This window comes from Moschus berezovskii, chromosome 26, assembly GCF_049115385.1.
Source record: "Moschus berezovskii isolate FMDL1 chromosome 26, NW_MosBer_1.0, whole genome shotgun sequence".
Taxonomy (NCBI): domain Eukaryota; kingdom Metazoa; phylum Chordata; class Mammalia; order Artiodactyla; family Moschidae; genus Moschus; species Moschus berezovskii.
In genome coordinates this window covers 29666479-29683261 of record NC_142485.1, presented here as the reverse complement: position 1 = coordinate 29683261, position 16783 = coordinate 29666479, and the positions used below count along the sequence as shown (strand labels likewise).

At 39.4% G+C, this 16783-nt stretch overlaps 2 protein-coding genes across 34 annotated transcripts in view; one reads left to right on the top strand and one right to left on the bottom strand.

Annotated features, from left to right (window-relative positions):
* The window catches only part of TLR3 (toll like receptor 3), a 447684-nt gene that overhangs the window by 18962 nt on the left and 411939 nt on the right, over positions 1-16783 (top strand). The window lies entirely within an intron of this gene.
* SORBS2 (sorbin and SH3 domain containing 2) overlaps positions 6791-16783 on the bottom strand; it is a 215682-nt gene continuing 205689 nt past the window's right edge. For 29 of the 30 annotated variants that reach the window (XM_088832573.1, XM_088832572.1, XM_088832574.1 and 26 more), the window contains 3 exons: positions 13871-13920; positions 9997-10103; positions 6791-7651 (listed from right to left, as the gene is read on the bottom strand). In XM_088832573.1, the coding sequence (XP_088688699.1) occupies positions 7590-7651; positions 9997-10103; positions 13871-13920 (219 nt within the window). In that variant the 3' untranslated portion in view covers positions 6791-7589. The remainder of the gene's footprint in view (positions 7652-9996; positions 10104-13870; positions 13921-16783) is intronic. The other variant, XM_088832591.1, reaches the window with a different exon arrangement.

Here is a 16783-nt window from a genome sequence, read left to right as displayed (position 1 = left end):
AAATTCTCCAAGCCAGGCTTCAGCAATACATGGACTGTGAACTTCCAGATGTTCAAGCTGGTTTTAGAAAAGGCAGAGGAACCAGAGATCAAATTGTCAACATGCACTGGATCATTGAAAAAGCAAGAGAGTTCCAGAAAGACATCTATTTCTGCTTTATTGACTATGCCAAAGCCTTTGACTCTGTGGATCACAATAAACTGTGGAAAATTCTTCAAGAGATGGGAATACCAGACCACCTGACCTGCCTCTTGAGAAAGTGGTATGCAGGTCAGGAGGCAACAGTTAGAACTGGACATGGAACAACAGACTGGTTCCAAATAGGAAAAGGAGTACGTCAAGGCTGTACATTGTCTCCCTGCTTATTTAACTTACATGCAGAGTACATCATGAGAAATGCTGGGCTGGATTAAGCACAAGCTAGAATCAAGATTGCCAGGAGAAACATCAATAACTTCAGATATGCAGATGACACCACCGTTATGGCAGAAAGTGAAGAAGAACTAAAGAGCCAGCCTCTTGATGAAAGTGAAAGAGGAGAGTGAAAAGGTTGGCTTAAAGCTCCACATTCAGAAAACTAAGATCATGGCATCTGGTCCCATCACTTCATGGCAAATAGATGGGGAAACAGTGGAAACAGTGGCTGACTTTATTTTCTGGGCTCCAAAATCACTGCAGATGGTGATTGCAGCCATGAAATTAAAAGACACTTACTCCTTGGAAGGAACGTTATGACCAACCTAGATAGCATATTGAAAAGCAGAGACATTACTTTGTCAACAAAGGTCCGTCTAGTCAAGGCTACGGTTTTTCCAATGGTCATTTATGGATATGAGAGTTGGACTATAAAGAAAGCTGAATGCTGAAGAATTGATGCTTTTGAACTGTGGTGTTGGAGAAGACTCTTGAGAGTCCCTTGGCCTGCAAGGAGATTCAGCCAGTCCATCCTAAAGGAAATCAGTCCTTTGTGTTCATTGGAAGGACTGGTGTTGAAGCTGAAACTCCAATACTTTGGCCACCTGATTCGAAGAGCTGACTCATTTGAAAAGACCCTGATGCTGGGAAACATTGAGGGCAGGAGGAGAAGTGGTTGACAGAGGTTGAGATGGTTGGATGCCATCACCGACTCAATGGACATGGGTTTGGGTGGACTCTTGGAGTTGGTGATGGACAGGGAGGCCTTGCGTGCTGTGGTTCATGGGGTCGCAAAGAGTCGGACATGACTGAGCGACTGAACTGAACTGATATTACATACTCTATTATCCATATAAGAATAGGAAAGTCAAGAAAATGCATCCAGAAGAGAAAAAGGCTGGGTACCAGATTGTTAGATAAAACCATTTCTATGGGACTTTCTTTTCCAGTGAGTCAACTTGTCGCATAAGGTGGCCAAAGTGTTGGAGTTTCGGCTTTAGCATCAGTCCTTCCAATGAACACCCAGGACTGATCTCCTCCAGAATGGACTGGTTGGATCTCCTTGCAGTCCAAGGGACTCTCAAGAGTCTTCTCCATCACCATAGTTCAAAACCATCAATTCTTTGTTGATCAGCTTTCTTCACAGTCCAACTCTCACATCCATACATGACCACGGGAAAAACCATAGCCCTGACTAGATGGACCTTGGTTGGCAAAGTAATGTCTCTGCTTTTTAATATGCTATCTAGGTTGGTCATAACTTTCCTTCCAAGGAGTAAGCGTCTTTTAATTTCCTGGCTGCAATCAGATTGGGGGTGGGAGGAGACGGGGACGACAGAGAATGAGGTGGCTGGATGGCATCACCGACTCGATGGACATGAGTTTGAGTGAACTCCAGGAGTTGGTGATGGACAGGGAGGCCTGGCGTGCTGTGATTCATGGGGTCACCAAGAGTTGGACACGACTGAGCAACTGAACTGAACTGAACTGAACTGATGGGACTTCATAGAACCATTCAACTTCAGCTTCTTCAGCATTACTGGTTGGGGCATAGACTTGGATTACTGTGATATTGAATGGTTTGCCTTGGAAACAAACAGAGATCATTCTGTTGTTTTTGAGATTCCATCCAAGTACTGCATTTCGGACTCTCTTGTTGACTGTGAGGGGTACTCTATTTCTTCTAAGGGAATCTTGCCCACGGTAGTAGATACAATGGTCATCTGAGTTAAAGTCGCCTATTCCAGTCCATTTTAGTTCACTGATTCCTAAAATGTCTATGTTCACTCACCATTTCCTATTTGACCACTTCCAATTTGCCTTGATTCGTGGACCTAACATTCCAGGTTCCTATGCAATATTGCTCTTTACAGCATTGGACTTTGCTTCCATCAGCAGTCATATCCCCAACTGGGTATTGTTTTTGCTTTGGCTCTGTCTCTTCATTCTTCTGGAGTTATTTCTCCACTGATCTCCAGTAGCATATTGGGCACCTACTGACCTGGGGAGTTCATCTTTCAGTGTCCTATCTTTTTGCCTTTTCATACTGTTCATGGAGTTCTCAAGGCAAGAATAGTGAAGTGGTTTGTCGTTCCCTTCTTCAGTGGGCCACATTTTGTCAGAACCCTCCACCATGACCCATCCATCTTAGGTGGCCCTACACGGCATGGCTCATAGTCCCTTGGACTACAAGGAGATCCAACCAGTCCATCCTAAAGGAGATCAGTCCTGGGTGTTCATTGGAAGGACTGATGTTGAAGCAGAAACTCCAATACTTTGGCCACCTGATGCAAAGAGCTGACTCACTGGAAAAGATCCTGATGCTGGGAAAGATTGAGGGCAGGAGGAGAAGGGGACGATAGAGGATGAGATGGTTGGATGGCATCACCGACTCAATGGACATGGGTTTGGCTAGACTCTGGCAGTTGGTGATGGACAGGGAGGTCTGGCATACTGCGGTTCATGGGGTTGCAAAGAGTCAGACACAACTGAGCAACTGAACTGAACCTACATTACAGAGAGAGAACTAATTTCTCTCAATTTTGAATTGATGAAATCCAAATAATGGCAACCCACTCCACTGTTCTTTCCTGGAGAATTCCAGGAACGGGGGAGCCTGGTGGGCTTCCATCTATGGGGTCGCACAGAGTCAGACACGACTGAAGCAACTTAGCAGGAGCAGCAGCAGCACGGAGGACTCCCAGTGGCTCAGTGGTAAAGAACCTGCCACCAATGTAGGAGATGCGGGTTCAGTCCCTAGGTCAGAAAGATTCGCTAGAGAAGGAAATGGCAACCCACTCCAGTATTCTTGCCTGGAAAATTCCATGGACAGAGGAGCCTGGAAGGCTACCGTTCATGGGGTCGCAAAGAGTCAGACATGACTGAGTGACTGAGCACAAATATAATAACAGGATAAAGTTTTTCTAATATAGACCTACCAGTGAAAAGAAAGGGATTCTTTTTCTGGGGAGAAACATTTGACTTAATTGGGGCTCAAAGTCAGTGCTCCTTATCATCATATTGATTGCCCATGTTCATCTGTACAAACCATTCTTAACTTGCAGACCAAATAAACACAGGCAGCAGGCTGAATTTGGTCCACAGGCCATAGTTTACAGTTTCTTATTGTAGACTCTCTTCAACTAATGGCAGTCTCTGCTTGTGCTCTAACCCAATCATCCATATTGAGTAAATAATTTGAAATCATAATTGCTACATAAACAATAATTGGAAGGCTACAATCTGGAAAGGAAGATGAAATAATTCAATCTGTAAATAGGGTTTTGGAAGCTGACAAAGTGCTTATTCTATCTGATCCAATTGTGGCTGAAATCAGGAAAACAGTAGGAAGAAATGATCAGGCCACACAAACTGACCACCTGCACACAGAGATCAAGCCGTGGATCATCATGGAAACAGTTACTCTATGAGGTTCTTTCTGCTTCTTTTCAAATTTGAAGTGACATGCCTATTTGTATTCATCCCCACCCACTCTGTGCAAAGGAGGGATTAAAATTTGGCACATAAAATGTCAGAGGGTCCCTTCCTGCTGCCCTTCCTCTGACCCAGCTGGCCTGTTGGTGCACGGATGTGAGTCCACAGCCCACTGAGGCTGACGAGTAGAGACAGTGCTCTATGGGGCTTACTGTGTTGGTTTCACAACAAAATGGATCCTATTCTATCTACCAAGGCAACCATTAATGGCATAAATGAGGAATTTCATTGATGATCATGCATTGACATAAAATCAAGTAAAATAGGTCACTAAGCATCAGTTTTGGAGCAAAAAAAAAAAAAAAAAAAAAATTCCGCATTCTACCCAGAGTTCTGACATCCACAGTGAGGAAGCACGGCAGGAGGGCTGAACGCTGGTTATGGCCAGTCTGGATCTGACAGCAGTGCTGGCATGGCTGAGTCAGAAGTCTGGGCAAAATGCAAAGCTGTTAGGATTCTTTGTACTATTTTCATTCTTTTTTTTTTTTTTGCCTGTGCCATGTGGCATACAGGATTCCCAACCAGGGATCAAACCCATACCTCCTGCACTGAGAGCGCAGATATCTATCACTGGTTAAGAATCACTGGACCTTCAGGGAAGTCCCTGCTTAGGCATTCTTGAGCTTGGGCTTTGACAGAGTTGCTGCTGCATCTCAACAGATTCTGCAGAGGGACACAGATGATAAAATTCTCCAGTGAGACAAGGAAGTCCAGAGTTTGAGGCACGTGGTTGATAAAATCCCAGATTTATATATTTAGAGTGCCGATCATTTGGCAGAGTCTCTTGCAGAAAGGTCACCAACAGCATCCTGCATTTGATCCGATTCACCTGGTTAAATTACCCATAAATATTCTCACAAAACCCGGGACTAGAAGAATAATACAGGGCATATTCTTCCTACAATGGGAACATTCCTTTGTGGAAAGCCAATACATGGTGGAAACTACCCAGTGGAATACAGGGGATCAGGGTGGGTGTTAGGGTGAAGCTACATAAGACAACATTGATAACTAAATTGCCAACAGAGGAACGTCCATGTTTCTTAGTATGTGAATGAGTGATATGGAAGAGGGCTGAAGCACATAGAGCCAGAAAGGACTCCAGTTTATTAGGAAGGATCCAAGTGGAAGAGCTAGCTGCTTACTATCTGTTGAGATAAAGGAATGACACCCAATGGCAACACATAATTTGAGATTCATTGAGCGCTTGTGAGTATTAACAGTTTACCATGCCAATGGTGATAAAGCTTTTTGGGGTAAGGATGTTGAACTGAAGATAGTTGAATTTGTAAAGTGCTTACAACTTCTTATAATTAACTTCTTAGAAAAATAGCTATTTTTGAGGCAGAAATATTTTAAAATGTGTTATTTTAGCTGAAGAACAATCTTTAGCCAAAGCGTATTTAGCAAAGGAGCTTTGGTGATGGTTTTAAAAAATATTTCTTATCTGAGCTGATCCAAATGCATCTTTTATCCATTTGTGTGTCAAGAGAACACAGAGCAAATGCATGTTATCTGAGTTTATCTAACAGGTTGGAATAAAGTACACAATTCATCTAAGGATAAATGTCAAGAAGAAAAGCTGAAGTATATGTCCAAGCAAAATTTATTAGATGTCTATTCAAGAAAAACACAATGACCTTTGCTTGTAAGAATTTGAAGTCAATTACCTAAAAGCTTGGTATGAATATTTTTTCGTTTTAAAATCAGATACAGAGAGTAGAAACATTAATTTTTCTTAAGTATGACAGGCAACAGATATTGAAGTCTTCTCTCATAAATGGCATCAAAGATAATTATTCATTTATCAGCAAAGCCGCATGCAGTTGACCTAATTTCAAACCCAAAGCCTTTAAAATATAAAGCTGGCTGTGAACTTGACTATAATCAAGGTAGGCTACTCAAAGATGTTTCTTTACCTTCTTCCTAGTGAAATTCCTCTATAATCAGTATTTATATACATTTTAGTTTGGCTGCTAAAATCTTATATTCATAAACTTTTGCATAAGTGCTATCTTACAGAATCGCACTATCAAGTCATAATAATGATTTGTGGGAGATGTAAAGGATGATCTGGTGAAGGTGTTTTAGCTTAGTTTAAGTGAAGGATAAAGACCAAATTAGGAAATTCCCCTGTCTTCTCAACAACTAAATAGTCTGTACAAAAAAAAGAGCAAATGTATGTACAAAATTCTAGAGTCTACATACATTGTGAAAAGATCAATCACTGTCCACAGAAGAAATGCTGTAAAAAGTTTTATCTATAAGGTGCTGAAGATCCAAATATGAATAGTTCTTATGCAAAGTCATAAGAAATACAAAGCTAGTTCTCGGGGTATGCGTAATTCAGGCACTATTAACCACATTAAATCTTTCAGGTCCCCATATCATCTTGTAGATTTCTACTTCAGGGCAGAAAATACAACCTGAATGATTTAACATTGTCTCTAAAAAGTGCCTAATGTATTCCGAGGAAATAGTTTACACACACCAGGAAAATCAGGCTCAACATATTCCTGTCCTCAAATGTAGCCAGGATTCTGAGTTCCAGAGAAGAAAAATAATTATCATAGTAAAAATAATTGTATTGATCATAATCCTTACTAAAACCAGCCTTAATACTTGTGATGCTTCCAAAGTACTCTATTTCTATAAAATAATGTGTGAGATTCTTCTACATTTCCATAAAATGTATAACATAGCTTATGGATTGTCTGTTCTCATACAATTTCAGATGTGTATGTGTACACACAGTGAAATCTTACCTACGAATATTGCTTACACATACTTTCAAGTGTCTATGTTAGAATAATTCATTGCCCCTGTCACTAACACTGCTTTTATTTAACTTTTATCAGATAAATAAAACACTAAGAGCTCATTGTTCATGATGCTGATTATTACATTTTAATATAAAATAGCAATGCAACTTTACAACACAATAGTTATTTTTTTTTTTTGTAGTCTAGCTAAACCTCTTATAGTCTCATGATTATTACCAAAGGCTCTTATTCACTTATTGTTTGCACTTCTAAAAAGTACAAAAAGAAAACCTGCAGGAAAAGACTCCTATTGGAAACTCACATTCAATTCAACAAAATCACACTCATTCAAATTAACTTTCCTACTCTTGCTTTAGATTTTGTAATCACTGTGCATATTACAACAGATAAGTGCAGGCAAACAATAGTTGAAGTACAGTTGTCATATCGTGTAAACCAGGACACTAGGCAAACTCGTGAAAGGAAAATATACTGCCAAGCTAAGAAGGTGAAAATGCGAACCACAGCAAGTAGTAAGAAACAATCTTCTGGTTGCCTGAAGGGAGAACAGCTTCCAAAGTGGACCAAGGAGCCTCCTTGAGACACTTATTTTTTTTGCCTCAACTGCTCAACCCTTATTAAGCATAGGGTTTTCTTTCTGATGCCACACATCCACTTTTCCAAGTTTAGAGCAGAAAGCAGGAATATGCACTTTCACACGGAGGCTAATCCGCCCATCTTCCCAAGGCGTGGCAGTTCAGTTGCTGGTGGTTTGGTGGCAGGTGGAGATGGTGACGGTGGGTGGGGTGACTTCTGTTGGGAACTGGAAGGCATTACAGCAGGAGGCCTGCGGGATCTCTCAGGCAAGGTTATGGAGATGTGCTGCTGAAATGCGGCATAAATAACCAGGAGAGTGATTCACAGCCTCTTGACATAGTTTCCGGGAAAAGTACCAAAGAATTTGGTTCTTCTAGAGGTTCCTGAAAATAGAAATGATAAATGAAATGGGGGGGAGGGTAACAACCATGAGATATCAGTTCATCAGTTCAAGTGGGCTTGAAAACTCACTAAGAGAGCAAGCCCTCAGAGTTAGAAAAAGAAGAGAGACTCATTGAAAGGATGGGATGACAGAGTCGGCAATCTAATCTCTACTGCCCGATGCCTTCATCACTTCTTAAGCTTAAAGGCTGCGCTCCCATCAGTTCAGTTGAGTTCAGTTCAGTTGCTCAGTCGTGTCCGACTCTCTGCGATCCCGTGGACTGCAGCACGCCAGGCTTCCCTGTCTATCACCAACTCCCGGAGCTTGCTCAAACTCGTGTCCATCGAGCTGTGACGCCATCCAACGGCTCCCATCACACCAGGCTAAAGAGAAAAGCTCAGCCTTTTGGTCTGAGGGGAGAGACAATCTCGCCGAGGAGGTGGGTTTTTAACAACAAGGATACTTGAGTATGATGGGGCTCTATCACTGAGGCTGCTAGACAGGAGTGAGGAGCGGAAGAGGAAACGCATGTGGGTACAATCTTCTCAATAAAGATGGGGCTGGCCGTGGGATAGGACGGACTGGAAAAGGCCCACACCAAGGCTTGGTTCTGTGAGCGGGGTTCTGTCACGGCTTCTTAGCACAGTGTAACACGAACGCTTTATCAGGGATTCCCTCACCACCCAGGTTTGTTATTTCATAGCAGATCATGCTGAACGCCACAGCATTCATTTACAAATAGCCCTGCCAGGGTCCTTCATAAAATATAGAAAATTTGAACAACTTACCAAATCACTAAAGACAAAAAGGCAGACCACCATTAGCGGGCAAGGGTTCTATCATGGGGAAGTTTCTAATATAAGGAGTAAAACCAAATGTATAAAGGACCATCATGATGATCGCCTTTGGATTCAAATATCGTAATTCCTTTGAAGCTTTTTGGAAGAGCAAGTGTTACCAAATTCTTCCTTAGGTTTTCCAGCTCACACAGATTGAACAGTCTCTGTATTTCTCCTTCTCATTTACCCTCTAGAGCTTACTGTCCTGGTTTGATGACTGATCTTTATCCCTGTGCAGGTAAGCCATTTACTCTTCTTCACAGTGGGGAATTAATATAAACAGAGGCAGAGCCTTGTGGCTGCTAATGTGGCCTTTGTTCCTTTATTTCCCCACAGCTGGCCTGTCTACAGAAAGCCTTCATATCTCCATCAGCTGTATCCTTCATCTTCCTACATCTGTTTCCTTTTTATCTCTTTCCTCTGTGACTTAGTGTATGATACTCTTATCTACAAAAATTTTCTCAGAAAACCTCTAGTTTTCTTTCAAGATGGTAAGAATGGGGTTGTTTTGTATGTGCTAAGAATGGAACTTCTCTCTACTTGGACCAAATATTGAAGCTAAGGTGGATCAGCGGATTCTTAAGAAAGGCTATGACAAACCTAGACAGTGTATTAAAAAGGAGAGACCTCACTTTGCCAACAAAGGTTCCTTTAGTCAAAGGGTTTTTCCAGTAGATGTGAGAGTTGGACCATAAAGAAGGCTGAGTGCCTAAGAATTGATGCTTTTGAACTGTGATGCTAGAGAAGTCTCCTGAGAATCCCTTGGACAACAAGGAGAGCAAACCAGTCAATCCTAAAGGAAATCAACCCCGAGTCTTCATCAGAAGGACTGATGCTGACTGACTCCAATACTTTGGCCACTTGATGTGAAGAGCTGACTCACTGGAAAAGACCCTGATGCTGGGAGAGATTGAGGGCAGGAGGAGAAGGGGACGACAGAGGATGAGATTGTTGGATGGCATCATCGACTCAATGACGTGTTTGAGCAAGCTCCGGGAGATAGTGAAGGACAGGGAAGCCTGGCGTGCTGCAGTCCACGGGGTCGCAAAGAGTGGGACACAACTGAGTGGCTGAACAACTTCAAAGGGCACCTCGAGCAGACCTAGTCATGCATGAGTTGTTCACTTCATCTGTTTTCTCAGATTAGATTCTCACCGCTGATGACCAGCATTCTGTGCTGAATAGAATATTTGTGTCTCTCATCTAGGGGACAGCTCATTGTTATTCTCAGATCTAAGTCTTTACTGGTTGGTGCTATTTAGAGAAATTTTCTTCTTTCAGTTGACTTGGAAATAAAACCAGCAGGAAACCACATATACCTGAAGCAGTAATACCAAACAGTATTCAAAATGCAGTTGCCCTAGGATTACATAATGCATATGGATATGTGAAAGATAAAGGCATTATGAAATCAAAGAAAGCTTGACTATCACAGCCAACCATGCACGGGAGCACACATAAGCAAATTATAAAATGGCCAAATGCCTGAAAGGAAATGTACACATACCCACAAACCATCCATCATCACATTTTTCCATCACGTCAATGACATCACTTTCTCTGAGCTCCAGCTCATCTTCATTCCTAGGAGTATAGTTATACAGAGCCTGAAACCTTAAACAAGACAAATGCATGTGTTAAAAAATTTTTTTGCACTTCTATGAAACTACTGAAAGAATATAATATTTATTTTAGTTTGAACCTATCCTTAACATATTAATTAGGTAGTATAAGTCTTTGGTAAGGTTGTAAAGTAAGTAGAGGTAGTTAAGCTTTCATAAGAATTAGACTACTCTAACAGCATTTCAGAACTCACAATGAGGAAAATTTATGGAAGATTCTAATATTCATGAGTTGTATTAAAACATTTTAACATTTATAAATTCAACCTGCACTTCAATTGTACAGTCATAGATAGCTATCATTTGGACATTAAATAATAATACAGAATATAAGAGAAGTGGTATGTGTACTTTTCAGCTATATAAAACAAGAAGGAATTACAGTTTTAACTAGCCATATTCAGAAGCAAGGAACTGCAACTTGCAAGTAGAATTTTCGAATGATTCTAAATTGAGATGTACAAAATGTCTCAGGTAAAGCTTTTATATTGCTATGTGGAAATTACTATAAAAGAGAAGTTTATTTTTTTTACTGGGAGGAAGTCTTTAAAATAGTTTAATTTCGCAGTTTGCATAAGTGTAAGCAGTGATCTCAAGCAGTAGATTAGAGACACAAGTGTTTTTTTAAAATGGGTCCTGGAAAAATTGTGCTTAATGTAAAAACTCTCTCTTGAAATAATTGCATGTAAAAGTATTACTGATAGAATGCTGCCACTTTCTTTCTTTGAATTCTTTGAGAGCATATATTTTGGTGGCATCAATCAGTAATAAACTCAGAGAATTTTGGGTAATAAAATAGCATGCATATTAATATGGACTGGCATTTTGGAAAGACACCAATTCTAGCAGTTTAGAGGGTCAGGAAGCATTTGATATGCAGTTAACATGAAAATATCATATTACTACTAAAATATTATCAGTATTGTGAGGGGGATTTTTTTTTAAGTTAATGAATTTGTTTCTGCTGTTCTTCTTAACAGTTAATGTAATTTTGCCAAAGTAGGAAATAAGAACCACATTTCAGGGCACTTTGGATTTTTTCAAGCCAACTTTAAAAGGTTGATAATATTGGATATTGCTCAGGAACAAGAAGGGTTTGTTTTGATTACTTCAGTCAAGAGAATCATCCTTTAGTAGAACAAAACTATTCCCTCACCTGAACTCAAATGTCATGTGACAAATCAGAGACAGCTGCATTGGCTTCTCTAAACTTTTTCAGATTGGGGGAGGAGGGAGTCTGGATGAAGCTGGACTGGGGGAGGGTGTACTAGGGAAAGACCCGATAAGATGTGGTGTCTAACAGCCTCACCTAGAAAACATTATCTTCTCTGGCCTGAGAGCAAAGCCTGAAATTCCAATGTTAGAGATTTTTTTCCGTGTTAACATTTTTCTCTCTGGATAAACCTCTTTAGCCACTTTGGGGTTTTCTTCTATGGAGAAAGGATTCTGGTTGTGGGAAAGGGCTAAGAAAGATAGCTTAAATCCTTGAGCAGTGGCAAAATAGACAGGGAGGTCTTGAGTACCAGCATTCCTTAATTTGGATGTTTGCAGGGGGCCAGCCCTGGTTGGAGGAGTCAGATTATGTTGTTTGATTTGAAGATGCTCAGGTGAAGGAATGGTATCTTTTGTCCATCCCTGGGGGAAGTTAGTTTCACCACCATTTCTTTTCTGGTCTCACATTTGAGGGAGATAGGCATTCCTGGGGTGCTAAGTCTATGTATATACATTGCATCTCTCACTTTGGGAAACATTGGATCTCTTCAGGCTTCAGCCTTCACCCAGGCCCATCTCCAACCACTCCCAGGAACAGGCCTATTTAAGGCCATAAATCCCAGCTGCTTGAAGAATCTCAAGGTCCCAAGAGCAAAAAAAAAAAAAAAAAAAAAGAATTGGCACGAACTCCTACTTCACTTTAACATGATGAAAACCAGTGTGCTTGTCAAAGTTTACTTACCATTCTGGATTAATTAGACCACCAAAAAAAAAAAAAAAAATTGGAAGTTTCATGGAGACATAAACCTTTCAGAAATCCTCCTGCGTCTCTTGGCTTTCAAAGTCAGTGTTGCACGACAGGAAATGCAGTTGAATTACCATAAAAAAAAAATGCTGTTTTGAAGGATGTGTTGGTGAGATGAATGATGGTGGTGGGGTCAGGATGCCTCAAAAATAAATTTGTCTTTAAAACAGGAAATGCTTGGCCAATCATGAAACTCTGTCTATAACTTGCAGCTTTTTCTGCAACATATTTTACCATACTTCTGAACTGAAGTGACATGATAACATTTTGTTCCTATTTCTTAAATGAAAGAGATTAAGTGATACCCTGCAGTCCATGGGGTCACAAACAGTTGAATGTGACTGAGCGACTGAACAGCAACAACCTATACTTGGCATTGTAATCAAATAGAAACTTAATAAGGAATTTTTATAACGTTCAAAGTAGGACTTTGAAAATGTGCCTTCTCCCACCTGTGAGCTCATAAACACGTGAGTATTAACTCCATATGACATGAAACAGAGTAACATCACCTGTATCCTAATTCATAAATTGATTAAAAGCTGCTAATATAATGCATTGATGATGCAGTGCAGTAAACCTAATCAGTCTCGGATTTATTCTCTGTGATTCATCTCATAGTCAATTTTGTAAAAAAGAACACAAAGTCAACCTTTAGAGGGTTATACTTAAACTTTTTTTTCCCCAACTAAATGAAATTTTAAATGATTTGTTCCTCCAAAACATTTTCTTTTCATTAACAAAAATTTCTTTCTAGCTGTACCCAGTGAGAGCTAGTTTGGGCTTAGAGATGGTTTCTGAGGCCTGTGCTTTTAGCTAAGCACCAGGTATGTGAGCAGTGAGGAGGGACTGACGGCTGGGAAGTCACCAGGCCCTGCTGGATTGCTCTGCTCCAGCCGGGCGTGCTGAAGTCCGTGGGGTCGCAAAGAGTCGGACTGAGCAACTGAACTGAACTGAACTGAGGGGAGTGGAGCTTAGCCAGCCAGCAGGGGGTGCACTGTGTGTCCTCAGGTCAGCCCGACAAGGTTTAGTCCTGTAAATGCTCCTTCCCAGGGCGCTTGCTCCTGACTCAGAGAGGCAACAGCCAACAGGACATGGATAACCTCTGAATGTCTCCCTTGGGCAAAATGGAGCAGAAAGACAACCTTAAATGCAGTATGTGACACCTTGAGGGTTGATTTGACTTAGTATCAGAAAGGAGGTGGGGATTTGAAAGAAAGTGTGAAAAGGCATTTATTTTCCTGGCCCTCTGGGTAGTAAACATCACGTAACTGAATAACAGTGCATGTTTTAAGACCTCCATTTCCAACATTCTGGAACTTCGGAATTATGTCACTAACTTACCACTGTAGGTCTACTTTGACATTCTCTTGCTTTTCAAATATGTGTAAAAACAATGTTAGAACAGTGTCTTTAAGGCTGCAGTTACTAGAATCTACATGCTGAGTAGAACAGGAGATAGGTTCATAAATCTTAGGAATCACTGCAACATTGGAAGGTTTTTCCAGTGCATAAACTAATCTTTGCAAAATCATGGATTTTTTTTCAAAAGTAGCTTCTGTTCTCTGTTGCGAAAGATGGAAGTTATCGCAATTACTCTTAATCTGGGAGGTCTTATCTCATGTTAGTTACTCTGGTCTCTTTCATGTGCAAAGTTGTACCACCCTCGTTTATGGTACATCAATGGTCCGTTTTGTGGGTCAAGGTTAGTCTCAAATTTAGAAGATAAGAAGAATACTTACGGTTCCCCCCCACCTTGAATGTTTTCATGAGTAAACACAGGACGCTGTGGCTGAAATGAAATGATTTTCAATGTAATCAATGCTTAAACTGGTACTAATTAAAAGATAATTTGGATAATGGCATGGCACTTTTCTTGACATTTAATATTTCCTGTTGTAAAAAACCAAGAGGAAGAAAAGAAAAACCAAATAAAGGGTTTCTACAGGATTCATAATTAAAATATTTTGAAAGGTGCTTTAAATTAAGTTGAAATAACCAAAGTTCAAATGTTTGAAACATATCTGCAATCTTGTCTGCTCAAGCTTTAAGGAAGACTCAGGGCTCAGTCCCATTGATTTTTCAAAGGCCAGGAACATGGCAAGAACATAGACACCGAATAACCAGACTGGGGAGTTTGGACATTTTCATTCAACCTTATTCTTCAGCGTTTTCTCAAACAAGCAAAAGATAAACCACATGTAGTCTTAACAGCAAAGTATCCACATTCATTCTAATATACTTTTCCTTCACAGACAACATTTTCACATACGGTACAGAGGAACATGTCAAGAGGCAGACATGCCATGCTACATTTGAATTAACACTCTCTGTTCTCAATGCGGAGGAAACACATGCATTTTTAAAAACAGAAAACAGAGAGTTTTAAGTTGCATGTAACAAACAATATCCAGGTAACACGTAACATTTTACCTGAGAAGAGAAATATTGGTAGAAATCCCCAGTGCACTGAACTCTCAAAAGAGTTTCCTTTCTTTTTAAACTAAGCATCAAGACCAGTATCTGTAATAGATACTTATAATATTGGAAATGACAAGCCTTTGAATCCCATATATCCACATAAATACTTCAATGAATGAAAGTTAACACGTTTCTTGAATATGTAAACTCAATGTCATCTATACCAACTGTCTAAATATTACCTTTTAGAGGGGGAAAAAGCATCACAGTTCATTCACAACACACTTCAAAACCATTCTCTTATAAATGATGGCTACGTGGTAAAGATGAGATAAATCAGAATCTGCATGACAAATTGCATGACAATTATAAAAGTGATTCCTTATTGATGACTAGATTTTAGATCCATGACATTAGACTTCAGGGTCAGTTCCTGGATCCCGGAGTTATAAATGGATAACTGAGAGACTGGGAATTTCCCCCTGCAAATTGTCCATCGAAACCCCACTAGTTCAAGAATGGAGGGTGACTCTGGGATTTCTTTCAGTCTACGAGTCTATAACCTGCTCTCTTCCTGCATTCTATATCCATTCCCTTCCCATCCAAGCTGTCTGTCTAGCATAGAAGACTAGGTACTTGTTACTATACTACTAAAACTTCAAGCTTTCAATTAATAGTCATTGGAAACTACTATTTACCAGCAGTATTCTTAGAAATTTCACTCAACAGTCTATGCGTGGAATATATAAGTGTAAGATTAAACAGTGGATAAAAATTGCTGGACACATGGATGGCTTAAGAGTATAATACTTAGCCTGTACATAAACATAAAATAACTATTTATTATTAAAATGATAAAATATACTATTTAAAGATTAAGACTAAATTTAAATAAATGAAGAGGTAATGTTAAGTCATTCTTAAGCCTACATTTCTTCAAGTTTTCATTCACTCATATATATATGATATATTACATATATATCTCATATAGTTTCATGCAGACATAAGATTTGTATTTATCAGTTGCTATTTATGTTTTGTAATAATTTCCAGTCTCCTTTTCTCAGTCTTTTTTGTTTTAAGTCACTGCAGAATAATGTTCCCTCACATATGTATATCTATCTTTTCTGATTGTCTGAGTCATCTGTCTCTCTTTTTTGCTTTTGAAATTAAGATTGATCTTGCCTTTTTCACTATCAGAAATATCAAAGCTATAAACATTTTTATACAAAGAGATATTTTCTTTTGAGCTGTTCCTTAGAACACATTTCCAGGAGTAAGATTTCAGGCCAAAGATTATGCATTCAAACCACATGATACTGAAAATGCTGGTGTTAGTTACTGAAAAATACTACATTTAAAAATGCAACTTAAAGACATCTAAAATGCCATATTTCAAATCTCATACCAAGATAGCTACTAATGCTCTCACACACAAAAATATCATAGCGCCATTTACAGTGCATAATAAAGTTATAATTAAGAAAATAGTATATGTTCTTGCTTTAAGAGAAAATGTGTAAAATATATTTCACTGTGCTCTAAAAATGGCATGCCTATTTTCACACTTTTAAACCATTCTAATATTTTTGAGTTGAGTAAAAGTTTCACTTCTACATCATGGCATCAGTGTTTGGTAAAACTGGTTGGTCTGATTTCATTGCTGCCTCTCTTAAAATGTGAATACAACTTTAAGATCAGATAGTTAATATTAAAAAAATTTACTTATTACAACCCATATAGCACTTTTCCAGTGTTGTCATTATAGTTCTACTAGTTTAATTTCTTTAATTCAGCTCATCTCCTAAATCATTTAAATGAACCATCTCTGCTAATTATGAAAGTCAGGCTTTTGCTAGAATCATGTGGCTACCTTAATTCCAGAGGCCTCTATCAGCCAGTAACGTCCTTTTTTTTTTAACCAATCTTTCCCAATACTTCCTTCATATCCTTTAAAGGACCCACCCCACTTTTTTTTTTTTTTTTCCCCTGAATCACTGGTTTTCTATACTGGTCACATACTCAGGCTAGGATTTATCACAGCTTTTATTAGCAGAGAAGTTCTGTATCATTATAATAGAGTTTTAGAACTTTTCTGAGGTTACCTTTGATAGAACTCATCTCCATGTGAATGTGGATACCTGGGAACCACTTTGGAGGAAAGATGACCAGTTACACCAACTGAAATAATTTATTTTAAAAGTATTTGGTCAACAGAGGAGTGAGCAGTATAG